The sequence below is a fragment of the Somniosus microcephalus genome, chromosome 22, assembly GCF_052327205.1.
Source record: "Somniosus microcephalus isolate GS21.2 chromosome 22, FLI_Smic_1.0, whole genome shotgun sequence".
Lineage (NCBI taxonomy): Eukaryota > Metazoa > Chordata > Chondrichthyes > Squaliformes > Somniosidae > Somniosus > Somniosus microcephalus.
The window spans coordinates 8,214,766-8,242,397 of record NC_141008.1 but is presented as its reverse complement, the minus strand read 5'-3'; the positions used below and the strand labels follow the sequence as shown (position 1 = coordinate 8,242,397).

At 50.2% G+C, this 27,632-nt stretch overlaps 1 protein-coding gene across 2 annotated transcripts; it reads right to left on the bottom strand.

Moving 5' to 3' along the window:
- On the bottom strand, positions 1–27,632 carry LOC147102012 (myosin regulatory light chain 2B, cardiac muscle isoform-like). 2 transcript variants are annotated; one of them, XM_085964145.1, is made up of 7 exons: positions 27,526–27,632; positions 27,203–27,292; positions 26,827–26,902; positions 26,579–26,683; positions 14,111–14,189; positions 11,567–11,615; positions 1–377 (listed from the first exon to the last, which is right to left on the bottom strand). In XM_085964145.1, the coding sequence occupies exons 1-7, from the start codon at positions 27,526–27,528 to the stop codon at positions 273–275; spliced, it is 507 nt and encodes a 168-aa protein (XP_085820271.1). In that variant the 5' UTR covers positions 27,529–27,632; the 3' UTR covers positions 1–272. The 2 variants fall into 2 exon arrangements, with proteins under 2 accessions (XP_085820271.1, XP_085820272.1); XM_085964146.1 differs by lacking the exon at positions 27,526–27,632 and adding an exon at positions 27,462–27,486.

Here is a 27,632-nt window from a genome sequence, read left to right as displayed (position 1 = left end):
TGCTAGTGGAAGATATTTATTTACAGTTGAGTTGGAGTCATGATCAGGGTGGAATTCTCTTCACAACAAGCATGTTGCATAATCAGAACTGTGAGTCAACACCAGGATATTGGAAGTTAACATTCCATGGTGTGTGAAGTTATAGGCAGTGGGTCCACTAGTTAATTGAGAACTCCTAAGTTGAATTACATCACTCCGGATCATTTCCATCACCAGGCAGGAAGAACTGCCGAGCTCCCAATCCCAATCTTCATCCTGCACGGTGAGGTCCATCACTCCTGGTCCTTCTCTTCACCGTGTGTGATGATGTAGCACAGATTTTTATAGTCGAGATTGCCCGCAACATCAGGAGGGAAGGCAGTAAACATCTGCTCACACTAGAGGGTGAAAAAGACAGGATGACATTCACATTAATCACAGACTCAGCAACCAGAACTTCAGTTGAGTGACAGAACTTTAAATCTTTTAAGCCCGGTGTGGAGTGTAGTTGATTTAACCATGTGGAAATTCTCACTCAGACCTTCTGCCCTGCACTCACCACATCAGAACCCAGTCTGCTAGGATAATTACCCCATTGTCCAAAATAAAAAGAAGGACTTGCATTTATATAGCACCTTTCACATCCCAAAGCGCTTTACTGCCAATGAAGTACGTTTGAAGTGGAGTCACTGTTGTTTTGTGGGAAATGCGGCAGCCAATTTGCGCACAGCAAGCTCCCAAAAGCAGCAATATAATGACCAGATAATCTGCTTTAGTGATGTTGATTAGAAACATAGAAACATAGAAGATAGGAGCAGGATTAGGCCATTCGGCCCCTCAAGACTGCTCCACCATTCAATGAGATCATGGCTGATCATCCAAACTCAGTACCCTGTCCCTGCCTTCTCCCAATATCCCTTGATCCCTTTAGCCTTAAGAAATATATCTAACTCCTTCTTGAATATATTTAATGAATTGGCCTCAACTGCCTTCTGTGGTAGAGAATTCCATAGGTTCACCACTCCCTGGGTGAAGAAATTCCTCCTCATCTCTGTGCTAAATGACTTACCCCTTATCTTTAGACTGTGACCCCTGGTTCTGGACTCCCCCGCCATCAGGAACATCCTTCCTGCATCTAGTCTGTCTAGTCCTGTTAGAATTTTATAGGTTTCAATGAGATCCCCTCTCATTCTTCTAAACTCCAGCGAGTATAAGCCCAATCGACCTAATCTCTCCTCATACGTCATTCCTCCCATCCCAGGTATCAGTCTGGTGAATCTTCGCTGCACTCCCTCCATGGCAAGAACATCCTTCCTCAGATAAGGCGACCAAAACTGCACACAATACTCAAGGTGTGGTCTCACCAAGGCCCTGTACAACTGCAGCAAGACATCCTTGTTCCTGTACTCGAATCCTCTCGCTACGAAGGCCAACATACCATTTGCCTTCTTAACCGCCTGCTGCACCTGCATGCTTACCTTCAGCGACTGGTGCACAAGGGCACCCAGGTCTCGTTGCACTTCCCCTTCTCCCAATCTATTGCCGTTCAGATAATAATCTGCCTTCCTGTTTTTGCCACCAAAGTGGATAACCTCGCATTTATCCACATTATACTGCATCTGCCCAATCACCCAACCTGTCCAAATCATACTGGAGTTTCTCAGTATCCTCCTCACAGCACACACGCCCACCCAGCTTTGTGTCGCCTGCAAACTTGGAGATGTTACATCTAGTTCCCTCGTCTAGATCATTCATGTATATATTGTGAATAGCTGGGGTCCTAGCACCGATCACTGCGGTACCCCACTAGTCACTGCCTGCCACTCAGAAAAAGAGCCGTTTATTCCAACTCTTTGCTTCCTGTCTGCCAACCAGTTCTCTGTCCAAGTCAGTACCTTGCCCCCAATCCCTTGTGCTTTAACTTTACACGCTAATCTCTTATGCGGGACCTTATCGAAAGCCTTCTGAAAGTCCAAATACACCACATCCACTGGTTCTCCCTTATCTATTCTACCAGTTACATCCTCAAAAAATTCCAGATTAGTCAAGCACAATTTACCTTTTGTAAATCCATGTTGACTTTGTCCGATCCTGTCACTGTTTTCCAAATGCTCTGCTCTAGCATTTTCCCCACTACCGATGTCAGGCTTACCGGTCTATAATTCCCCGTTTTCTCTCTACCACCTTTTTTGAATAGTGGGGTAACATTAGCTACCCTCCAATCCATGGGAACTGTTCCAGAGTCTATAGAATTTTGGAAGATGACCAGCAATGCATCTACTATTTCTAGGGCCACTTCCTTAAGTACCCTAGAATGTAGATATCACACCCTCGGGATTTATCGGCCTTCAATCCCGTCAATTTCCCCAACACCATTTCCCTACAAATACTGATTTCATTCAGTTCCTCCCTCTCATTAGACCCTATGTTCCCTGACATCTCTGGGAGGTTATTTGTGTCCTCCTTTGTGAAGACAGAACCAAAGTATGTATTTAATTGGTCAGCCATTTCTTTGTTCCCCGTTATAAATTCCCCTGATTCTGACTGCAAGGGACCTACGCTTGACTTCACCAATCTTTTTCTCTTCACATATCTATAGAAGTTTTTACAGTCAGTTTTTATGTTCCCTGCAAACTTACTCTCATACTCTATTTTCCCCCTCTTAATTAATCCCTTTGTCCCTCTTTGCTGAATCCTAAACTGCTCTCAGTTGAGAGCTGCTCTTTCTGGTCAATTTATATGTCCTCTCCTTGGATCTTATGCTACCCCTAATTTCCCTTGTTAGCCACGGTTGAGTCACCTTTTAATTTTTATTTTTATGCCAAGCAGGGATCTTTAAATGTTTGCCATTGCCTATCCACTGTCAACCCTTTAAGTAACGTTCCCCAATCCATCCTACTCAACTCGCGCCTCATACCATCGTAGTTTCCTTTATTTAAATTCAGGACCCTAGTCTCTGAGTCAAATACTTCACTCTCCATCTTAATGAAGAATTCTATCATATTATGATCGCTCCGCCCCAAGGGGCCTCGCACAAGATTGCTAATTAATCCTTTCTCATTACATAATACCCAGTCTAAGATGGCCTGATCTCTAGTTGGTTCCTCAACATATTGGTCCAGGAAACCATCCCGCATACACTCCAAGAATTCACCCTCCACAGTATTGTTACTAATTTGGTTAGCCCAATTTATATGTAGAATAAAGTCACCCATGATAACTGCTGTGCCCTTATTGCACGCATCTCTAATTTCCCATTTAATGCAATCCCCGACCTTAGCATTACTGTTTGGGGGTCTGTATACAACTCCCACTAACATTTTCTGCCCCTTGGTATTTCTCAGCTCTACCCATACAGATTCCACATCATCAGAGCTAATATCCTTCCTTACTATTGTGTTAATCTCCTCTTTAACCAGCAATGCTACCCCACCTCCTTTTCCTTTTTGCCTGTCTTTCCTGAATATTGAATACCCCTGGATGTTGAGTTCCCAGCCTTGGCCACCCTGGAGCCATGTTTGCATAATCCCAATCATATCATATCCGTTTACATCTATTTGCGCAGCTAATTCATCCATCTTATTATGAATGCTCCTTGCATTGAGACACAAAGCATTCAGGCTTGGTTTTTTAACACTCTTAGACCTTTTAGAATTATTATTTACTGTGGCCATGTTTGATTTAAACCCTTGATTTCTCTGAATGCCACTTTTGCTTTTCTCCTTCCTGTCTTTTGCTTCTATCTTTGCTTCCCTTTCCTCTGTCTCCCTGCACAGGTTCCCAACCCCCTGCCATTTTAGTTTAAACCCTCCCCAACAGCACCAGCAAACACTCCCCCAAGGACATCGGTCCCGGTCCTGCCCAGGTGCAAACCGTTCAGTTTGTACTGGTCCCACCTCCCCCAGAACCTGTCCCAGGAATTTGAATCCCTCCCCCTTGCACCATTCCTCTAGCCATGTATTCATCTGAAGTATCCTTCTATTTCTACACTGACTAGCACATGGCACTGGTCGCAATCCTGAGATTACTACCTTTGAGGTCCTATTTTTTAATTTACCTCCCTATATTCAGCTTTTAGGACCTCATCCCAGTTTTTACCTGTATCGTTGGTACCTATATGCACCACGACAACTGGCTGTTCACCCTCCCCTCCCCCCCAGACTGCCCTGCAGCCGCTCCGAGACATCCTTGACCCTTGCACCAGGGAGGCAACATAATATCCTGGAGTCTCGTTTGCGGCCGCAGAAATGCCTATCTTTTCCCCTTACAATAGAATCCCCTATTACTATAGCTCTCCCACTCTTTTACCTCCCGTCCTGTGCAGCAGAACCACCCATGGTGCCAGGAAGTTGGCTGCTGCTGCCTTCCCCCGATAAGCCATCTCCCTCAACAATATCCAAAGCGGTATATCTGTTTGAGAGGGGGATGGCCACAGGGGACCCCTGCACTACCTGCCTGCACCTACTACTCTGCCTCGCGGTCACCCATTCCCTTCCTGCCTGTGCAGCCTTTACCTGCCATGTGACCAACTGATTAAACGTGATATCCACAACGTCCTCAGCATCACGAATGCTCCAGTATGTATCCATTCACAGCTCCTGCGCCGCAATGCTTGGGGGAGGGGTGATCGGGGAAGGGATGGTCGGGGGAGGATTGGTCGGGGGAGGGATGATGGGGAGGGGGTGATCAGGGGAGGGGTGATCGGGGATGATCGAGGGAGGGGGTGATCGGGAGAGGGGGTGATCGGGAGAGGGGTGATCGGGGGAGGGGTGGTCGGGGGAGGGGGTGATCGCAGGAGGGGTGATCGGGGAGGGGTGATCGGGGGAGGGGTGATCGGGGAGGGGGTGATCAGGGAGGGGTGATCGGGGGAGGGGTGATCGGGGGAGGGGTGATCGGGGAGGGGGTGATTGGGGAGGGGTGATCGGGAGAGGGGTGAACGGGAGAGGGGTGATCGGGGGAGGGGTGATCGGGGAGGGGGTGATCGCAGGAGGGGTGATCGGGGAGGGGGTGATCGCAGGAGGGGTGATCCGGGGAGGGGTGATCGGGGAGGGGTGATCAGGGAGGGGTGATCGGGGGAGGGGTGATTGGGGGAGGGGTGATCGGGAGAGGGGTGCACGGGGGAGGGGTGATTGAGGGAGGGGTGATCGGGGGAGTGGTGATCGGGAGAGGGGTGATCGTGGGAGGGGTGATCGGGGGAGGGGTGATCGGGGAGGGGTGATCGGGGGAGGGCGAAGTCGGGGAGGGGTGATCGGGAGAGGGGTGATCGGGGAGGGGTGATCGGGAGAGGGGCGATTGGGGAGGGGTGTTCGGGAGAGGGGTGATCGGGGAGGGGTGATCGGGAGAGGGGTGATTGGGGGAGGGGTGTTCGGGAGAGGGGTGATCGGGGGAGGGGTGATTGAGGGAGGGGTGATCGGGGGAGTGGTGATTAGGAGAGGGGTGATCGGGGGAGGGGTGATTGAGGGAGGGGTGATCGGGGAGGGGGGATCGGGGAGGGGTGATCGGGGAGGGGGTGATCGGGGAGGGGTGATCGGGAGAGGGGTGATCGGGGAGGGGGTGATCGGGAGAGGGGTGATCGGGAGAGGGGGTGATCGGGAGAGGGGTGATCGGGGGAGGGGTGATCGGGGAGGGGTGATCGGGAGAGGGGTGATCGGGGAGGGGTGATCGGGGGAGGGGGTGATCGGGAGAGGGGTGATCGGGGAGGGGGTGATCGGGGGAGGGGTGATCGGGGGAGGGGGTGATCGGGGGAGGGGTGATCGGGGTGGGGTGATCGGGAGAGGGGTGATCGGGAGAGGGGTGATCGGGGGAGGGGTGATCGGGGGAGGGGGTGATCGCAGGAGGGGTGATCCGGGGAGGGGTGATCGGGGAGTGGTGATCGGGGAGGGGTGATCGGGAGAGGGGTGATTGGGGGAGGGGTGATCGGGAGAGGGGTGATCGGGGGAGGGGTGATTGAGGGAGGGGTGATCGGGGGAGTGGTGATCGGGAGAGGGGTGATCGCGGGAGGGGTGATCGGGGGAGGGGTGATCGGGGAGGGGTGATCGGGGGAGGGCGAAGTCGGGGGAGGGGTGATTGGGAGAGGGGTGATCGGGGAGGGGTGACCGGGAGAGGGGCGATTGGGGGAGGGGTGTTCGGGAGAGGGGTGATCGGGAGAGGGGTGATCGGGAGAGGGGTGATCGGGAGAGGGGTGATCGGGGAGGGGTGTTCGGGAGAGGGGTGATCAGGGGAGGGGTGATTGAGGGAGGGGTGATCGGGGGAGTGGTGATTAGGAGCGGGGTGATCGGGGGAGGGGTGATTGAGGGAGGGGTGATCGGGAGAGGGGTGATCGGGGAGGGGTGATCGGGAGAGGGGTGATCGGGGGAGGGGTGTTCGGGAGAGGGGTGATCGGGAGAGGGGTGATCGGGAGAGGGGTGATCGGGGAGGGGTGATCGGGAGAGGGGTGATTGGGGGAGGGGTGATCGGGAGAGGGGTGATCGGGGGAGGGGTGATGAGGGAGGGGTGATCGGGGGAGTGGTGATCGGGGGAGGGGTGATTGAGGGAGGGGTGATCGGGGGAGTGGTGATTAGGAGAGGGGTGATCGGGAGAGGGGTGATCGGGAGAGGGGTGATCGGGGAGGGGTGTTCGGGAGAGGGGTGATCGGGGGAGGGGTGATTGAGGGAGGGGTGATCGGGGGAGTGGTGATTCGGAGAGGGGTGATCGGGGAGGGGTGATTGAGGGAGGGGTGATCGTGAGAGGGGTGATCGGGGAGGGGGTGATCGGGAGAGAGGTGATCGGGAGAGGGGTGATCGGGGGAGGGGTGTTCGGGAGAGGGGTGATCGGGAGAGGGGTGATCGGGGGAGGGGGTGATCGGGAAGGGGGTGATCGGGAGAGGGGTGATCGGGAGAGGGGTGATCGGGGGAGGGGTGTTCGGGAGAGGGGTGATCGGGAGAGGGGCGATTGGGGGAGGGGTGATCGGGGAGGGGTGATCGGGAGAGGGGTGATTGGGGGAGGGGTGTTCGGGAGAGGGGTGATCGGGGGAGGGGTGATCGGGGGAGGGGTGATTGAGGGAGGGGTGATCGGGGGAGTGGTGATTAGGAGAGGGGTGATCGGGAGAGGGGTGATTGAGGGAGGGGTGATCGGGAGAGGGGTGATCGGGGAGGGGTGATCGGGGGAGGGGTGATCGGGGGAGGAGGTGATCGGGGGAGGGGTGATCGGGGAGGGGGTGATCGGGGAGGGGTGATCGGGAGAGGGGTGATCGGGAGAGGGGTGATCGGGGAGGGGTGATCGGGGAGGGGTGATCGGGGGAGTGGTGATTAGGAGAGGGGTGATCGGGAGAGGGGTGATCGGGGAGTGGGTGATCGGGGGAGGGGTGATCGGGGGAGGGGTGATCGGGGGAGGGGTGATCGGGGGAGGGGGTGATCGGGGGAGGGGTGATCGGGGAGGGGGTGATCGGGGAGGGGTGATCGGGAGAGGGGTGATCGGGAGAGGGGTGATCGGGGAGGGGTGATCGGGGAGGGGTGATCGGGGAGGAGTGATTGGGAGAGGGGGTGATCGGGAAGGGGTGATCGGGGAGGGGGTGATCGGGAGAGGGGTGATCGGGGAGGGGGTGATCGGGAGAGGGGTGATCGGGAGAGGGGTGATCGGGAGAGGGGTGATCGGGAGAGGGGTGATCGGGGAGGGGGTGATCGGGAGAGGGGTGATCGGGAGAGGGGTGATCGGGGAGGGGGTGATCGGGGGAGGGGTGATCGGGGGAGGGGTGATCGGGAGAGGGGTGATCGGGGAGGGGGTGATCGGGAGAGGGGTGATCGGGAGAGGGGTGATCGGGGAGTGGTGATCGGGGAGGGGTGATCGGGGGAGGGGGTGATCGGGGGAGGGGGTGATCGGGGAGGGGGTGATCGGGAGAGGGGTGATCGGGGAGGGGGTGATCGGGGGAGGGGTGATCGGGGAGGGGGTGATCTGGAGAGGGGTGATCGGGGAGGGGTTTGATCGGGGAGTTGTGATCGGGAGAGGGGTGATCGGGAGAGGGGTGATCGGGGAGGGGGTGATCGGGAGAGGGGGTGTTCGGGAGAGGGGGTGATCGGGAGAGGGGGTGTTCGGGAGAGGGGTGATCGGGAGAGGGGGTGTTCGGGAGAGGGGTGATCGGGAGAGGGGTGATCGGGGAGAGGGTGATTGGGAGAGGGGGTGATCGGGAAGGGGTGATCGGGGAGGGGGTGATCGGGAGAGGGGTGATCGGGGAGGGGGTGATCGGGAGAGGGGTGATCGGGAGAGGGGTGATCGGGGAGGTGGTGATCGGGAGAGGGGTGATCGGGGAGAGGGGTGATCGGGAGAGGGGTGATCGGGAGAGGGGTGATCGGGAGAGGGGTGATCGGGAGAGGGGTGATCGGGGAGGGGTGATCGGGGAGGGGTGATCTGTAGAGGGGTGATCGGGGAGGGGGTGATCGGAGAGTTGTGATCGGGAGAGGGGTGATCGGGAGAGGGGTGATCGGGGAGGGGGTGATCGGGAGAGGGGGTGTTCGGGAGGGGGTGATCGGGAGAGGGGTGATCGGGAGAGGGGTGATCGGGAGAGGGGTGATCGGTGAGGGGGTGATCGGGAGAGGGGTGATCGGGAGAGGGGTGATCGGGGAGGTGGTGATCGGGAGAGGGGTGATCGGGGAGAGGGGTGATCGGGGAGGGGGTGATCGGAGAGGGGTGATCGGGAGAGGGGTGATCGGGGAGAGGGGTGATCGGGGAGGGGGTGATCGGGAGAGGGGGTGTTCGGGAGGGGGTGATCGGGGAGGGGGTGATCGGGAGAGGGGTGATCGGGAGAGGGGTGATCGGGAGAGGGGTGATCGGGGAGGGGGTGATCGGGAGAGGGGTGATCGGGAGAGGGGTGATCGGGAGAGGGGTGATCGGGGGAGGGGTGATCGGGGGAGGGGTGATTGGGAGAGGGGTGATCGGGGAGGGGGTGATCGGGAGAGGGGTGATCGGGAGAGGGGTGATCGGGAGAGGGGTGATCAGGAGAGGGGTGATCGGGGAGGGGGTGATCGGGGAGGGGGTGATCGGGGAGGGGGTGATTGGGAGAGGGGTGATCGGGAGAGGGGTGATCGGGGAGGGGGTGATCGGGGAGTGGGTGATCGGGGAGGGGGTGATCGGGAGAGGGGTGATCGGGGGAGGGGTGATCGGGGAGGGGGTGATTGGGAGAGGGGTGATCGGGAGAGGGGTGATCGGGGAGGGGGTGATCGGGGAGTGGGTGATCGGGGAGGGGGTGATTGGGGAGGGGTGATCGGGGGAGGGGTGATCGGGGAGTGGGTGATCGGGGAGGGGGTGATCGGGGAGTGGGTGATCGGGGAGTGGGTGATCGGGGAGGGGGTGATCGGGAGAGGGGTGATCGGGAGAGGGGTGATCGGGGAGGGGGTGATCGGGAGAGGGGTGATCGGGAGAGGGGTGATCGGGGAGTGGTGATCGGGAGAGGGGTGATCGGGAGAGGGGTGATCGGGGAGGGGGTGATCGGGGGAGAGGGGTGATCGGGAGAGGGGTGATCGGGGAGGGGGTGATCGGGGGAGGGGTGATCGGGAGAGGGGTGATCGGGAGAGGGGGTGATCGGGGAGGGGGTGATCGGGAGAGGGGTGATCAGGAGAGGGGTGATCGGGAGAGGGGTGATCGGGAGAGCGGTGATCGGGGAGGGGGTGATCGGGAGAGGGGTGATCGGGAGGGGGTGATCGGGGAGGGGGTGATCGGGAGAGGGGTGATTGGGAGAGGGGTGATCGGGAGAGGGGTGATCGGGAGAGGGGTGATCGGGGGAGGGGTGATCGGGGGAGGGGTGATTGGGAGAGGGGTGATCGGGGAGGGGGTGATCGGGAGAGGGGTGATCGGGAGAGGGGTGATCGGGGAGTGGTGATCGGGAGAGGGGTGATCGGGAGAGGGGTGATCGGGGAGGGGGTGATCGGGGGAGGGGTGATCGGGAGAGGGGTGATTGGGAGAGGGGTGATCGGGAGAGGGGTGATCGGGGAGGGGGTGATCGGGGGAGGGGTGATCGGGAGAGGGGTGATCGGGGGAGGGGTGATCGGGGAGGGGGTGATCGGGGAGGGGGTGATCGGGGAGAGGGGTGATCGGGGAGTGGGTGATCGGGGAGGGGGTGATCGGGAGAGGGGTGATCGGGGAGGGGGTGATTGGGAGAGGGGTGATCGGGGAGGGGGTGATCGGGGAGGGGGTGATCGGGAGAGGGGTGATCGGGGAGGGGGTGATCGGGGGAGGGGTGATCGGGAGAGGGGTGATTGGGAGAGGGGTGATTGGGAGAGGGGTGATCGGGGGAGGGGTGATCGGGGAGGTGGTGATTTCGAGGACAGCGATTGGGAGGGGTGGTTGTGCGCCGGTCACACGGCCTGTGGGTTTAATGTTTGGTCCGGCGGAGCCCTCCTCCTCCTTCCAGCTCCACATTCAGGTAAGTATTTTTTATAAACTTACCTTTTTGGTGCGGCCTGGTCTGCCCACCATTGAGTAGCCCAATCTTACAAAGGGGGCATCAAAAAGGCATTCTGCCCCTTATTTCCACATGTGAAGGGTATAAAATAACAACAGCAAATGCTGGAAATACTCAGCAGGCCAGGCAGCATCCGTGGAGAGAGAAACAGAGTTTACGTTTCAGGTCTGGGACCCTTCATCAGATTTCCAGCATCCGCAGTATTTTGCTATTATATTAGTGTGAAGGGTGTAACCTTGCATTAGGCCCCGCCCCTGGGTACCTATATTTTGTTGCCTTCGAGCTCGAAAGGAGCGCGCGGTTCCTGCCCGCCATAGTGGAGGCCTCGGCACCCATTTACTGCCTGAAACATGAGTGGGGAGCCATCACATTTCTAGGTCATTAACTTTAATCACCAGTAAATGAGGAGTACCATGAATTGGGTGTGTCAGCCTCTGCCCCCGACTCTCCAATCTGACTCCCTGTCTGCACCAGGAGCAGAGTCTCGGATGTAGAAGCAGTTGAGTTTTTTGAACTATATAAGTTCGTGGTTGGTTGTCAGATTTTAGTAACCACTCAAAGAGAATTGATTTCTGCCGGTCCAGGGCCATTTAATATTGTACTGTCAGTGGTCCTGATCAGGAATGGGATTGTGACAGGACAATCTCATTTCATATAAAACCCTTACAGCCATCATCATGGACTCAGGTCACAAGGGGTGAAAGGGCAATGTTTGAACTGGGCTCGGATTGACTAAAATTCCGATGTAATTAATGCCCAGTGATCCTCTGAGAGGGCGTTCTTCGGTCAGTGACAACAGAAGACAATAACATTGCTTGATTACTTCTGACATCTGCCTTTCCAATGACACTAATGTCTGCTGCACCACTCACTCAGCTGGCTTAGCATGAGTCAGGTAACTGGAAGTTCACATCCTTCAGGCCTGCTGCAGAATGGAGGCATGGAAAGTGGTCACAGAGTTTGAAACAAAAAGGATGCTGTCGCAGTTAAGAACTGTTGGGGTCAACAGGTGACAATCGGAGAAGTAGCACCTCATTGTACCTCTAGCCATACATTGCCTGTAAGTTTAGGCAATGTTACTGATAATGTATAATGACCAGTGCTATGGTCCAAGGGAAACCTCAGCAAGAACTTCAGACAACATTAAATCATTACCTCTTCTTCATTAAATCGGTCAGCTTGGGTCATCAGCATAGTTTTGATGCTGCAACAGAAAAGAGAGAGATAGATAGATAGATAGATAGATAGTTTAGAATAGATAGATAGTTTAGAATAGATAGATAGTTTAGAATAGATTGATAGATAGATAGATAGTTTAGGATAGATAGATAGTTTAGGATAGATAGATAGATAGATAGTTTAGAATAGATAGATAGAGAAAGAGAGATAGATAGAGATAGAGAGATAGATAGATAGAGAGCTAGAGAGATAGAGATAGATAGAGAGATAGATAGATAGAGAGCTAGATAGATAGAGAGAGAGGTAGGTAGATAGAGAGATAGATAGAGAGATAGATAGAGAGATAGATAGATAGAGAGAGAGGTAGGTAGATAGAGAGATAGCTAGATAGAGAGAGAGAGAGGTAGGTAGGAAGGTAGAACAAACAGTTTATGACAGCATTGACAGCCCTCCAGTGTGTAACAACCGTCGAGTACACTTTTGAGTGTTCCTAGCTGGTTATACGACAGAGATTCCTGAAAGTGGTTTTACAACGTCCTCTTTTCCATGTTTTCCATATGACTTTTCCCATTAGCGATCAGAACAAGTCTTCTGTAGCATGCTCGGTGGCAGTCACAGTGACCACTGAGCCGGTTTCTCCCAGATGTAACCACTGATAGCAGCAAAAGTGAGTAATGGGAGACAAACTTGTAAAGACAGCAAACAAGGTGAGGTGAGAAAACATGTTTGATTTTTTTCATTCCCCTGTACGTTCCAACCCGTCCAGATCCCTCCCACTCCTCTTGGCCAGATCCCTCCCACTCCTCTTGGCCAGATCCCTCCCACTCCTCTTGGCCAGATCCCTCCCACTCCTCTTGGCCAGATCCCTCCCACTCCTCTTGGCCAGATCCCTCCCACTCCTCTTGGCCAGATCCCTCCCACTCCTCTTGGCCAGGTCCCTCTCACTCCTCTTGGCCAGATCCCTCCACTCCTCTTGGCCAGATCCCTCTCACTCCTCTTGGCCAGATCCCTCTCACTCCTCTTGGCCAGGTCCTTCTCACTCCTCTTGGCCAGATCCCTCCACTCCTCTTGGCCAGATCGCTCCCACTCCTCTTGGCCAGATCCCTCCACTCCTCTTGGCCAGATCGCTCCCACTCCTCTTGGCCAGATCCCTCCCAGTCCTCTTGGCCAGATCCCTCTCCCTCCTCTTGGCCAGATCCCTCTCACTCCTCTTGGCCAGGTCCTTCTCACTCCTCTTGGCCAGATCCCTCCACTCCTCTTGGCCAGATCGCTCCCACTCCTCTTGGCCAGATCCCTCCACTCCTCTTGGCCAGATCCCTCCACTCCTCTTGGCCAGATCCCTCCCAGTCCTCTTGGCCAGATCCCTCCCACTCCTCTTGGCCAGATCCCTCCACTCCTCTTGGCCAGATCCCTCCACTCCTCTTGGCCAGATCCCTCCCACTCCTCTTGGCCAGATCCCTCCCACTCCTCTTGGCCAGATCCCAGTGGGTGGGGTGTAGTGGATTTACCAATGTGACAGTAACAATTCCCTACATTTGGGGATGATGAGCTGGCAGAAGGACAGGTGGACGTACCAGGGAACAGGATAATGTGTGAGGGGCCTGGTGAGCAAGCAGGCGAAGCGAGCAGATGGTTTATCGTGTGAAATCTATAAGGGGAACGACCTGGGGCAGGTAGATGGGCTGATAATAAATTAAATAGGCCTGTGGCATCAATGACTAATTGGGGGGGGGGAACTGGAGGTGGGAAATCTCTCGGAAAATGCACACAATGGGGTAAGGTCGGGGGGAGTCTAGGAGAGATGTAAGGGGTCAATAAAATTACTGACATGTTTAAATTTAACATCAATACTTGCCTTCTTTACTTACCTATACCGAAATGAGACAACAAAGGCTCAAAAATTTAGGTCGCTCTGCAGTGAGTCTCAAAGGCCAAAGCTTACAACTTCATGTAGACTCCATCAGTTTATTTGGTATTTACTCTCAATATGCTATGTAGGAGTGTTAGCAGCTAACGTTATGTGATGTTTAACATTGAAAACCTCAATCACTTACCCTACAGGTAAACGTCGACAATCCATTGACACAGGACTTCAATGCATGAAATGTTGTGACCCACTCCTTTTAATATATAAATAGTTGGCATAAATCTTCACACGGATGAGCTCTGGTGTAACGCTTTATACCTCTACATTTCAGTGGGTCACTTCAGGGAAAGAAAGTTCCATTTCTGAGCAGTCCTATCAGTCTGTTTTCAGGTTGATCCTGAGTCGGTTGGTCTGTCCGTGGTCCTTAATGAGTTTTTAATGTGTTCATGAGAGTAAGATCAAACACATGGGCACCTTCTCCATGGACATAGAGGAATACAGGACCTCATAGAGGAGTGCTCTAAAGGTGAATGTTTACAGCCAAAGAGAATGTTAAAAATATTAATACTTTGGACACATTGATTATGTGCCCTGGGTGATACCTCTGTTTCAATCTACAAGAGGAAGGAAGAGAATATTTGTTTTACACTTACTAGTCTGCTTTGATATGTCCCTTGGCGTCTTGGTCAAAAATCTTAAAAGCATTTAAAATTGTTTCTTCTGGGTCAGTACCTGGAGAAAACCACAGGAAGAAGTAGATCATTAACAGTCACATTTGGGATTCAGAACACTAAATGTAATGCTGTGGGCCCCATTTATTTTTGGCTCCAATTTTAATATTATTTTCAGATCATTTGCCTACCAAATATGGTTGTTCACGGAGGGGGGCACAGATACTGAACAGGAGTTGGGAGAATTAGGTGAGGTAGCCAAAGGTATGGATGAATTGCCCATTTTGGAGATGCATTTGAAAGTGAAGAGAAATGTTGCAAAGGGCAGGATCTTCTCTTGGACAACGTGGGGAACTACACTTGGAGCAAAAGAGCAGCCTGGGTAAAGCTGTCCCTGTTTCCCACTCTATCTCAGTGAGAAAGTGTCACACCTCTGCTCTGTGCTAACAAACTTGATGGCACCAAGTGAGATCAGGAATTCTGTATGGGAGCAATCATGGACACCTGTTATTTTATGCCAGAGTTTATCTGTAGATGGTTTTATTTTTATCTCTACTTTTAAGGTTTTTCTTACTCTCCCACATCATGCACTATTCCCCAGTTGAGGTGGTATCCAGGTGAATTCCTCTCATGCTTTTAATGAGTTTGTTATTGATCCAGTGACGAGGATCTGCATTAGGGTACACTGGATGGCTTGCTTGGTCATGTTTCTTTCTTGTCTGTCAGGACATACCTGGCCAATGCTCACTTGCTCTATTCATGGCAAGTACCAATGTGCCACCAGACTTCATCCTTTTTCAGCCTTTTAACTAATAGAATATTTCATAAAATACTCATCACTCATCTGGATAGGTGCAGCCACAACAAGCAACTCGACACTATCCAGGACAAAGAAGTCCACTTGATTGGCGCCCCTGTCATCACTGGCGCACTGTGCCAATATGCACTATCTACAAGATGCACTGCAGCAACTCACCAAGGTTACTTCAAGAGCACCTCCCTCCCCTACAACCTCTAACGCCAAGAAGGACAAGAGCAGCAGCATCCTGAGAACACCATCACATCCAGGTTCCATCCATCCCGGCTTGGACACATATTGCCATTCCTTCATCATTGCTGAGGCAAAGTCCTTGAATTCTCTGCTTAACAGCATTGTGGGAGTCCCATCACCTCACGGACTGCAGTGATTCAAGGAGAATTCCCATCACCACCTTCTCAAGGCAATTAGGGATGGGCAATAAATGCGGCCTTGCCAACATGACCCACATCCAGAAAACAAATAAATAAACTCAATGGCCAGAGTATAAGGGTAGGTTGAATTCATGTCACAAACGTGCAATTGGCTTGTTAACTAATGTTTACTACTCAAGATATCGAGGTATTGCTGTGGCTCTGATGTAGCAATACACAGGTTCCATGGTGGGATAAGGAGAAGGAGCTGATCAAAATATAAGCCATTCTGATGCTTCAGATAAAACTGCTACTCTAGAATAAAATCCGTGTTCAGACACTCAGTAGATAGTTTGGATTTCCACAGCATCTCGGGGGGAAAATTGGCCCGCACCCACCTTGGGGTGCTAACTTCGCCGGTAGCGCCCCGATAAAGTTAGCGGCCCCGCGCCCGAAATTGAATGGTAGCACCCCAAGCAGGAGGCGGGGCACTACTGGAAGCACTCCCGCTCCCTCTTGGGATGCTCCCATGGAATATCGTGGCGCTATGTGCAGCAGGGCCATGCACGTCGGCACGTCGGCCGCAGTACTGCAGGCCTCCCTCCCCTGATTAAAGGGCAGGGGCCCAGCGCAGCGCGCACCGGAACCCTGCTGGACCTGACGGATCGCGGCCGGCGCCCGCAGCAGGCGGCAAGAGGGGGCAGATGTTGGCAGGCCAAAAAAAAAGGCCACCCAGCACCTGCCCTTTAATTGTCTCCGCCCCGGCCGCACATACGCCCCCCACTAACCCTGTCAGACATGGCGTCCGGCGGTCGGTCAGGGGGCGCGAGCCAAGTTTGCAACCGGAGCGCGAGCGGGGTGCTGTGCATGGCGATGACGTCATCGCAGGAGGCGCAGCGCCATGGGGCACTACCGGCTACTGCCACCACTAACCTCCCGCTGAATTTCACGGGAGGCGTTAGCGGCACCACACCCGGGCGCTAGGGGGTTTGCGGGAGGCGCATAGCAACCGAATTTTTCCCCCATGGTCTTTTCAAAGAATTCACCCTGAAAACACTTTGATATATAAATTAGGTTCTGAGTAAACAGGACTGCTAGACAGGCATTACCAGACAGATTGTTCATTTTAGTCCCTTGATCAACTTACCCAGAGATATTGATCCTAAAAGCCACACACATTCTAAGACTGCTATTGGAACATATAAGAGTTGCTAAGAGGCATCTATCTACTAAAGATATTATTGTGGTCTGCAGTAAGTTTCATTGAAGAATCGGGGCCCTCTTGCTACTTAAAGTATTTTACTCTCTGTTAAGGGAGATTTCTATATTTTATTTTTTCATATAATTTTGAAGTAGCTACAGAGAGAGAACTTACATTTCTGTGACACTTTATCACATCCACAGCAAGTCTCAAGATCTTCGCAGCCAATAAGTTCGTTTTGAAACACAGTCACTGTTGTTGTACAGGCAAAACGGCAGCCAATCTGTACACAGCAAGGCCCCACAAAGAGCGAATGAGAGAAATGGCCAGTTAACCTCGTTTTTTTGGTGGTGTTGGTCGATGTTGGCCAGAACACCAAGAGCACCCTTTGCTCTTCTTCCAATCGGGTTAAAATGGAAGCTGTCATACCTCATGCAAATGCAAAACGAAAGCCTGGAGACAAGCTGTCTGTGAGACCAGGCCGAGCTGGTTGATCTGGAAATTAATCAGGATACCATGGTTTTGTTTTAGGAGCTGTGGTGTATGTAACCTGTACCACCTTAAGAGAACTACCTTAAGAAGATGGACTACTTTCTCTTGCTACTGTATATTGTAGTACCGGTGGTGACCACACCGGTATATAAGCTCTGTGTAGTAATTTGTAAAGCAGTTCAGCCCTGACCTTCAAGTAGTAAAGACCTGTTTAAGTTTTTCCTGTTGTCTGTGTCCAGTTATTTAAAATAAGTATATCTGGAACACACAGACTCAACAGGAGCTAATTGAATTGTAAATGGTAAAGGCATTAACAGCTGCTTGTAAACCAGACAGATAAACTGTGAAGTAGCTGGAGAGATGGTGTAGGAGGGAGGGCTTTAGATTCCTGAGGAATTGGAACCGTTTCTGGGGGAGGTGGGACCTCTACAAGCCAGACGGGCTGCTCCTCAACGGGAACAGGGCCAATATCCTCACGGGAGGGCTTGCTAGTGCTGTTGGGGAGGGTTTAAACTAGCTTGGCAGGAGGATGGGAACCTCAGTATAGAGTCAATAGGGAGGGAAGAAAAACTGGAATTGGAAAACAAAAACATAGAAAGTAAATTGGAAGGGCAGAGGAATCAAGGGCTAGATAGTAGTCAACAAGGAGGTTTGCCTGTACTAAATGGTATATACTTCAATGCAAGGAGTATAGCGAACAAGGCAGATGAGCTGAGGGCACGGGTAGATACTTGGGACTATGATATTATAGCTGTTACACAGACGTGGCTGAAAGAGGGGCAGGTATGGCAGCTCAACATTCCTGGTTACAGGATTTTCAGACGGGATAGAGAGGGAGGTAAAAAGGGAAGGGGGGGTCACGGTATTGATTAAAGAAACTATTACAGCTGTGAGGAGGGATGATATGTTGGAGGGATCATCAAACGAGGCCATATGGGTCGAATTGAAAAACAAAAATGGGCGATCACACTGCTGGGAGTGTACTACAGACCCCCAAACAGTGAGAGGGAGATAGAAGAACAAATATGTGGACACATTTCTGAGAAGTGCAAAAACTATAGGGCAGTAATAGTAGGGGATTTCAACTACCCCAATATTAACTGGGACAAAATGAGTGTGAAGGGTATAAAAGGTGCAGAATTCCTAAAATGCATCCAGGAGAACTTTTTTAGCCAGTATGTAGCAAGCCCAACAAGGGAGGGGGCGGTTCTGGACTTAGTTTTAGGGAATGAAGCTGGGCAGGTGGAAGGTGTGTCAGTGGGGGAGCATTTTGGTGCTAGTGACCATAATTCTGTTAGATTTAAGGTAGTTATGGAAAAGGACAAGGACAGAGCAGGAATAAAAATTCTAAATTGGGGAAAAGCAAATTTTGCTAAGCTCAGAGGGGATTTAGCCATAGTGGACTGGAAACAGCTACTTGAAGGTAAATCAGTGTCAGAGCAGTGGGAGGCATTCAAGGAGGAGATCTGGAGGGCTCAGACCAATATGTGCCCTTAAATAAAAAAGGTGGGACTAACAAATCTAGAGCCCCTTGGATGTCTAGAGACATACAGGGTAGGATAAGGAAAAAAAGGGAGGCATATGACAGATACCGAGGGCTAAATACTCCAGAATCTTTAGAGGAGTACAGAAAGTGCAGGGGTGCAATTAAAAAGGATATTAGGAAAGCAAAGAGAGAGCATGAAAAATTCTTGGCAAGTAAAATCAAGGAAAACCCAAAGATGTTTTATAATTGTATTAAGAGTAAGAGGATAACTAAAGAAAGGGTAGGGCCTATTAGAGATCATGAGGGTAATCTGTGTGTGGAGGCGGGAGACGTCAGTAGGGTTCTTAATGAATACTTTGCGTCTGTTTTCACAAAGGAGAGGGGCGAAGCAGACATTGTTATCAGGGGGGAGGAGTGTGAAATATTAGATGAAATAAACATAGTGAGAGAGGAAGTATTAAGAGGTTCAGCAGCTTTAAAAGTGGATAAATCCCCAGGCCCGGATGAAATGTATCCCAGGCTGTTAAGTGAAGCAAAAGAGGAAATAGCAGAGGCCCTGACCATCATTTTTCAATCCTCTCTACCTTCAGGTGTGGTGCCGGAGGACTGGAGGACTGCTAATGTGGTACCCTTGTTTAAAAAGGGAGAAAAGGATAGACTGAGTAATTACAAGCCAGTCAGCCTAACCTCGGTGGTGGGAAAATTATTGGAAAGAATTCTGAAGGACAGGATAAATCTTCATTTAGAAAGACACAGATTAATCAAGGGTAGTCAGCACGGATTTGTTAAGGGAGGTCATGTCTGACAAACTTGATTGAATTTTTTGAGGAGGTAACAAGGAGGGTAGATGAGGGTAGTGCAATTGACGTAGTGTATATGGACTTTACCAAGGCTTTTGATAAGGTTCCACATGGCAGACTGGTCACGAAGTTAAAAGCCCATGGGATCCAGGGCAAAGTGTCAAGTTGGATTCAAAGCTGGCTCAGAGACAGGAAGCAGAGGGTAATGGTTGATGGTGTTTTTGTGACTGGAAGGCTGTTTCCAGTGGGGTCCCGCAGGGCTCAGTACTAGGCCCTTGCTTTTTGTGGTATATATCAACGATCTTGACTTGAATATAGGGGGTATGATTAAGAAGTTTGCAGATGATACTAAAATCGGCTGTGTGGTTGATACTGAAGAAGGAAGCTGTAGACTGCAGGAAGATATCAATAAATTGGTCAGGTGGGCAGAACAGTGGCAAATGGAATTCAATCTGGAGAAGTGCGAGGTAATGCATTTGGGGAGAGCTAACAAGGAAAGGGAATACACAATAAATGATAGGACACTGAGTAGTGTAGAGGAACAAAGGGACCTTGGAGTGCATGTCCACAGATCCCCGAAGGTAGCAGGCCAAGTAGATAAGATGGTTAAGAAGGCATACGGAATGCTTGCCTTTATTAGCCGTGGCATAGAATACAAGAGCAGGGGGGTTATGCTTCAACTGTATAAAACACTAGTTAGGCCTCAGCTAGAGTACTGCGTGCAGTTCTGGTCACCACATTACAGGAAAGATGTGATTGCACTAGAGAGGGTACAGAGGAGATTTACAAGGATGTTTTAGGGATTGGAGAATCTTAGCTATGAGGAAAGACTGGATAGGCTGGGTCTGTTTTCCTTGGAACAGAGGAGGCTGAGGGGAGATGTTATTGAGGTGTATAAAATTATGAGGGGCATAGATAAAATGGATAGAAAGGACCTATTTCCCTTAGCAGAGGGGTCAAAAACCAGGGGCACAGATTTAAAGTAATTGGGGGAAGGTTTAGAGGGGATTTGAGGGGAAATGTCTTCACCCGGATGGTTGTGGGGGTCTGGAACTCACTGCCTGAAAGGGTGGTAGAGGCAGGAACACTAACCACATTTAAAAAGTACTTGGATGTGCACTTGGGATGCTGTAACCTGCAGGGCTACGGACCAAGAGCTGGGAAGTGGGATTAGGCTGGATAGCTCTTTGTTGGCCGGCGCGGACATGATGGGCTGAAACGGCCTCCTTCCGTGCTGTAACTTTCTATGATTCATAAATGAGCGACAGCTTTGATTTCAGAGGCCTTATGGCTGGACAAGTATAAGGAAATTCTCTGATCAATTTTTGTTCCCATATGAAATCTGAACTCCATGAATGAACTGAGATTTGCAGCATCTACATACAATATGGTATCTGAAAGGCCCAGCAAGAGACTAATCTGCTACATCCCAAAGCCTTGTCGCTTATTCCAAAAACAATATCTTAATCCCTTATGGACGGATTCCAATATATTTTTTTAGATAGTCATTGGGAATTTCCTCGGCCGTGTCTCCCGATTGGCTGCCATAAGTTTGGCGGAAGAGCAAGGTAACCTGGATACATCGACGATAAACAGAGTTTCCGCCAATCTTGCACCAAAGTTCCAGCAGTCAATCAAGATAAACCCCAAGGGAATTCCTGCCGATTGTGTTGATTAAGTATCATTTGGACTGTAAATCTGACCATGTCATTTTAGTCTATATGCATCAGTCTGTTGGTGTGGAAACTTTCCAACTTTTGGGAGGGATGGGGAGCACGGTGGTCTTCCATGTTATACCACAATTAGAGAGTAATTATTATTCTCGGGCACCTGATCCACTTCACAGCACATACAAGGCATGCAGGTTTTGTACCATAAGGGGCTCAATCTGCTTATGCTATGACACAAAAACAAAGTTTTGGGGGAAAGTGCAGCCTATAGAAACATAGAAACATAGAAGATAGGAGCAGGAGTCGGCCATTCGGCCCCTCGAGCCTGCTCCGCCATTCAATGAGATCATGGCTGATCATCCAAACTCAGTACCCTATCCCTGCCTTCTCCCCATATCCCTTGATCCCTTTAGCCTTAAGAAATATATCTAACTCCTTCTTGAATATATTTAATGAATTGGCCTCAACTGCCTTCTGTGATAGAGAATTCCACAGGTTCACCACTCTCTGGGTGAAGAAATTCCTCCTCATCTCAGTTCTAAATGGCTTATCCCTTATCTTTAAACTGTGACCCCTGGTTCTGGACTCCCCCGCCATCGGGAACATCCTTCCTGCATCTAGTCTGTCTAGTCCTGTTAGAATTTTATAAGTTTCAATGAGATCCCCTCTCATTCTTCTAAACTCCAGCGAGTATAAGCCTAATTGACCCAATCTCTCCTCATACGTCATTCCTGCCATCCCAGGTATCAGTCTATAACACCAGCATTCCCACACAGTTAGTTTCCGATCTCAGTTAGATCATGAGAAGGAAGCCAATTCCCCACAGTGAAGGGGAAAGGATTGGTGGGGGTAGCCGATTATAAGCCATTTACAGATCAGTATAGGGAGCTCTGTGGAGACAGATCAGCTGCCTGCCCTGGCACTTCACCAAAAGAGGCTTCCTACCACTCACAGAGACAAATCGAGATAAGGGAGGCCATTCAACCCATCGAGTTGAACCTTCTGTAGAAACCTGCGATTTTCCCACCACAGCCTCTAACCACCTCTAGAAATACTCCAGCTGGGAAGAGTTGTGTGGGATAAACTGGAAAGAGGGGAAAACAAACAAAACCTGATAATAGGAGCGAATAATAAAGAGAACCTCTTATTATTTTATGGTTTGGTCATTGCTCTGCACCCTGCACCTTGCACCAGCACAGACCCTTAGTGCCTGATACCCAGCCAATAGGATTACTCCACTTTAATGACCTGTCTGCAGACACTCTCGTTCTGCCTCAGGCACAAGCTATGGTTGTAAGATCTATTCCATTTTTAAGGCTGATTTAAAGATGCCACCTTTAGCTCTGCCTTCTTTCAGCACTAGTAACAACGGTTAAACCACTTTACCCTTCAGCAATGGCTTCACCTCCAGTCCAGTACTGGTCTCCAGTACTGGTCTTTTTATAGTAGCATTTACTGATGAGCCCACTTCTAAATTGGGAGGAATGCAGAGGCAATATTATATTTCTAATTGATTGAATTGACCTGAAATTGACATTAACGCGTCAAGTGACGAGGAGCTCAACTTCGAAAGAACAGGATGAGTATTGTCTTCAGATGATTCCTGATTCATTATACTGTGTAATACAATCATTCTGGAAGGAAGTCGGTCACTATGGGCAAATGATGGCCTTTTCCCCACCACTCAACATTGATGGGCTCTGCTAAATAAATATACCATGGCTTCGCCTCTGGGACCTAAGTTTTGAGCCAGTTCTGAAAGATGGGATGAAAAGTTTCATCTCTCCCTGCCAGCTGTATATAATGATAAATTTGTACAAAACATTGGGTAGGCCACAGTTAGAGCACTCGGTACAGTTTTGTGCCCCATTAAAGCCACAAAGAGTGTACACCATCAATTTACCGGGATGATGTTGTCGATGGGAAACTATTGTTATAAGGAGAGACTTGAGATACTGGGACTATTTCCACTGTACTAGAGAAAGCTAAGAATCATAGAATGAGACAGCACAGAAGGAGGCTCTTTGGCCCATCATGTCTGTGCCGGCTCTTTGAAAGAACTCTCCAATTAGTCGCACTCCCCGCTCTTTCCCCGTAGTCCTGCAAATTTCTCATTTTCAAGTATTTATATCCAATTCCCTTTTGAAAATTCTTTTTGAATCTGCTTCCACCGCCCTTTCAGGCAATGCATTGCAGGTGGTAACGACTCACTGCATAAAAAGATTTCTCCCATTTCCCCCTGGACTTTTTACCAATTATTTTAAATCTGTGCCCTCTGGTTACTGACCCTCCTGCCAGTGGAAACAGTATCTCCCTCTCTACTCTATCAAACCCTTCATGATTTTGAACACCTCTATTAAATCTCCCCTTAACCTTCTCTGCTCTAAGGAGAACAACCCCAGCTTCTCCAGTCGCTCCACATCACTGAAGTCTGATACTAAATTTGGTAAATCTCCTCTGCACCCTCTCCAAGGCATTGACATCCTTCCTGAAGTCTGGTGCCCAGAATTGGACACAATATTCCAGTTCAAGCCTAACCAGTGATTTATAAAGGTTTACCATAACTTCCTTGCTTTTATTCTCTATTCCTCTATTCCTAAAGCCAAGGAAGAGATTAAATAGAGGTTTTTTAAAATTATTATGGGCTTTAATGGAGTAAATAGAGAAAGACTACTTCGTCTGGTTACAAAAATAACAACAACAACAACAATGTGCTTCACAGGAGCGTTATAAAACAAAATTTGACATCGAGCCACATAAGGAGAAATTAGGGCAGGTGACCAAAAGCTTGATCAAAGAGGTAGGTTTTAAGGAGCGCCTTAAAGGAGGAAAGAGAGGTAGCGAGGCGGAGAGGTTTCGGGAGGGAATTCCAGAGCTTAGGGCTGAGGCAACAGAAGGCACGGCCGCCAATGGTTGAGCAATTAAAACCAGAGATGCTCAAGAGGCCAGAATTAGAGGAGCGCAGATAGCTCGGGGGGTTGTGGGGCTGAAGGAGGTTACAGAGATAGGGAGGGGCGAGGCCATGGAGGGATTTTAAAACAAGCATGAGAATTTTAAAATTGAGGCTTTGCTTAACTGGGAGCCAATGTAGATCAGCGAGCACAGGGGTGTTGGGTGAACGGGACATGGTGCGAGTTAGGACACGGGCAGAAGAGTTTTGGATGAGCTCAAGTTTACGTAGGGTAGAACGTGGGAGGCTGGCCAGGAGTGCGTTGGAATAGTCAAGTCTAGAGGTAACAAAGGCATGGATGAGGGTTTCAGCAGCAGATGAGCTGACTTGGGCCGGAGACGGGCGATGTTACGGAGGTGGAAATAGGTGGTCTTAGTTATGCCACGGATATGTGGTTGGAAGCTCATTTCAGGGTCAACTATGACACCAAGGTTGTGAACAGTCGGGTTCAGCCTCAGACAGATTATGCCAGGGAGAGGGATGGAGTCGGTGGCTAGGGAACGGAGTTTGTGGAACTTGAAGAAAATGGAGGAAATTTCTACTCATCCAGTACTGGATGTCGGACAAGCAGTCTGACAATTTAGAGACAGTGGAGGGGTCAAGAGAAGTGGTTGTGAGGTAGAGCTGGGTATCATCAGCGTACATGTGGAAACTGACACTGTGTTTTCCAATGATGTCGCGAGGGGCAGCATGTAGATGAGAAATAGGAGGAGGCCAAGGATAGATCCTTGGGGGACCCCAGAGGTAACGATGCGGGAGCGGGAAGAGAAGCCGTTGCAGGTGATTCTCTGGCTGTGATTAGATAGATAAGAATGGAACCAGGCGAGTGCAGTCGCACCCAGCTGGACAACAGTGGAGAGGTGTTGGAGGAGGATGGAGTGGTCAACCGTGTCAAAGGCTGCGGACAAGTCACAAAGGATGTCATTTGTGATCTTGGTAAGAGCCATTTTGGTCCTGTGGCAGAGGCAGAAACCTGATTGGACAGATTCAAACATGGAGTTCTGGGAAAGATGTGCACGGATTTGGGAGGCAACAACACATTCAAGGACTTTGGAGAGGAAGGGGAGGTTGGAGATGGGGTGGTTTGCAAGGATGGAGTGATCAAGGGTTGTTTATTTTGAGGAGGGGATGATGACAGCAGATTTGAAGGCGAGGGGGACAGTGCCTGAGGAATACAGTAGCATAGTGGTTATGTTCCTGGACTAATGATCATAGAGTCATAGAGTCATAGAGTAATGATGTGAGTTCATAATCACACCACAGCAGCTGTGGAATTTAAATTCAGTTAATTAAATAAATCTGGAATGAAAAGCTAGTATCAGTAATGGTGACCATGAAACTATCGGTGACATGAATCAACTGAGCGGCCTGCGGGTGGCGCTGTCCAGGGAGAGTATAAATACTCGGGCATGGGCCCAGCTTGCGCAGGACATTCTTAACAGGAACTAGTGAAGGACACAACTAGACCGCCGTGTTGCAAAACAGTTGATTAAAGCTTTGTTTAATGCTTAGACCAAGTGCCTAGTAGTTTTCTTACGTCAATCGGATTGTTGTAAAAACCCATCTGGTTCACTAATGTCCTTTAGGGAAGGAAATCTGCCATCCTTACCTGGTCTGGCCGATATGTGACTCCAGTCCCACAGCAATGTGGTTGACTCTTAACTGCCCTCTGAAATGGCCTAGCAAGTCACTCAGTTGTACAAGAAGGCTCACCACCACCTTCTCAAGGGCAACTAGGGATGGGCAATAAATGCTGGCCTTGCCAGTGACGCCCACATCCCAGGGACAATTTTTTTTTAAATGGAGAGAGAACCTCAGGGGGTCATCAATAAGGAATAGTAACTAAGAAAGTGAGGAGATGGGTTAGGAGAAATTTTACACAGAGGGTTGTTGGAGCATGGAATGTTTTGCCACAGGAGGTGGTTGAGGCAAATCCATTGCATCTTTTAAGGGAAAATGGGATAAATATTTGAAGCACAGAGTGGGCAGTGAGACAGGCCCATTGGCTTCCTTCTGTGCTGTAAACTTCAATGGTTCTATATAAGTTTGTACAGTCTAAGCTCGCCTTATACTAAACACAAGAGGACCAACAATTCACAGCAATTTAAGACTGTAGCCTAGAAGTTACTTGTGGCAATATTAACGGCTCCTGTTTAACAGGTCTGTAATAACATTGCACTGTCGACTATTTTAACAGAGGCATTCTCCCTGTTTAAAATAAACAGGTTAGCACCGCCTTTAGAGGAATAGACAAAGGAGGATAATATAAACCAATTGCTAATGTGGCCAACAGTTGTTTTACGGATATTATCAGTCGGTGAGGACGCCAGGTGTGTGCAGTTCTGCAGTCGGGGTGCTCCATCTGACAAGAGGACTAAGGCACATTGACCAGAAACAGGAAGCTTTACTCTACATGAAATCAAACTGGACAGTGGGAGGCAAAACTTGAAAAATGCCGCACTTCCAGCACTTTGAGCAAAAAATAATCAAAGAACTACTGAAATGGAGAGTTTGTATTGGTCCGGTGACGAGTATAGACACAGTCACACTGAACCTACTATGATAGGGTTAGCATTGCGATAAATACGCTTAACGCCAGCACTTTAATAAACCTTCATGCGGTTCCTTGTCACATCCTGTCATTTATCTCGACATCTCCAATCAGTGCTCGCTGTTCTTACCTTTCAGTTTCTCGCCGAACATAGTGAGGAAGACAGTGAAGTTGATGGCTCCCGGTGCCTCACTCACCATCGCATCCAACTCCTCGCTTTTCACATTCACGCGGCCTGGTGGGGAACCAGTTGTAACGCACGAGTTATTATAAACTTCAAAGCAGGAATTCACTTCATTGCATATATAAAATCCTCTGTGAAATGCTTCAAGCTCCGTGAAGGATTTCTGAAGTGTAAATGACTAAATGTTTCCCTACCCAGAGCAGCGAAGGTGCCTCTCAGATCATCCTTGCCGATGAAGCCATCTCTGTCCTGGTCCATGATAGTGAAAGCCTGGAGGAGAGAGGATTAGATTGGAGGTTGAGCTTTGGATTTTGTGCGACCAGATAGCTCCTTCAGCTAACTGATAGATACATGTTACAGGTATATTGCCTGTTAAAACATATCCCAGCTCACAGCTTTAATCTGGGTTGTATTACAAAGTTGCATTTAGTACGCTTCGTTTCATGGTAGATGTCTAAGATAAGCACACTTTCGGGCATTGGGTGGACACAGTTTGATGTTGGAGGATGAACTGACTGAGGAATATGGTTTCTAGATTCGGGTTCTGGTCCGGGACAATCTAACGCTCACCTCTTTGAACTCTTGGATCTGAGCTTGGTCAAACATTGAGAAGACATTGGAACTTCCTCCCTCTGCCTTCTTCTTCGCCTTCTTTGGGGACTAAAACAGAACACAACACGGACAACTTCAAACTCAGATAAAAGGAAGCGGAGCAAAGTACAGGTTATGGAGAATAGAGAAAAGGCGAGGAGCGAGAAACCAAGGAAAGATAGAAAACAGAGTTCATGTGATCCACCAGAAAACAGCAGTGATTTCCAACAATTGTCACCTTTACTCTATAATTGAAATGAATCAGAGCAATGCTGCAGGACTTCAAGGTCCTGGCTTCCTACCATCTCGATGCTGATCCCTGTATCCCTTCAACAGACAGACAATCCAGACAAAGGAAGGTGTGACCATTCTCTTATATAGAGATGCTGCGGGGAGTAAAAATATACAG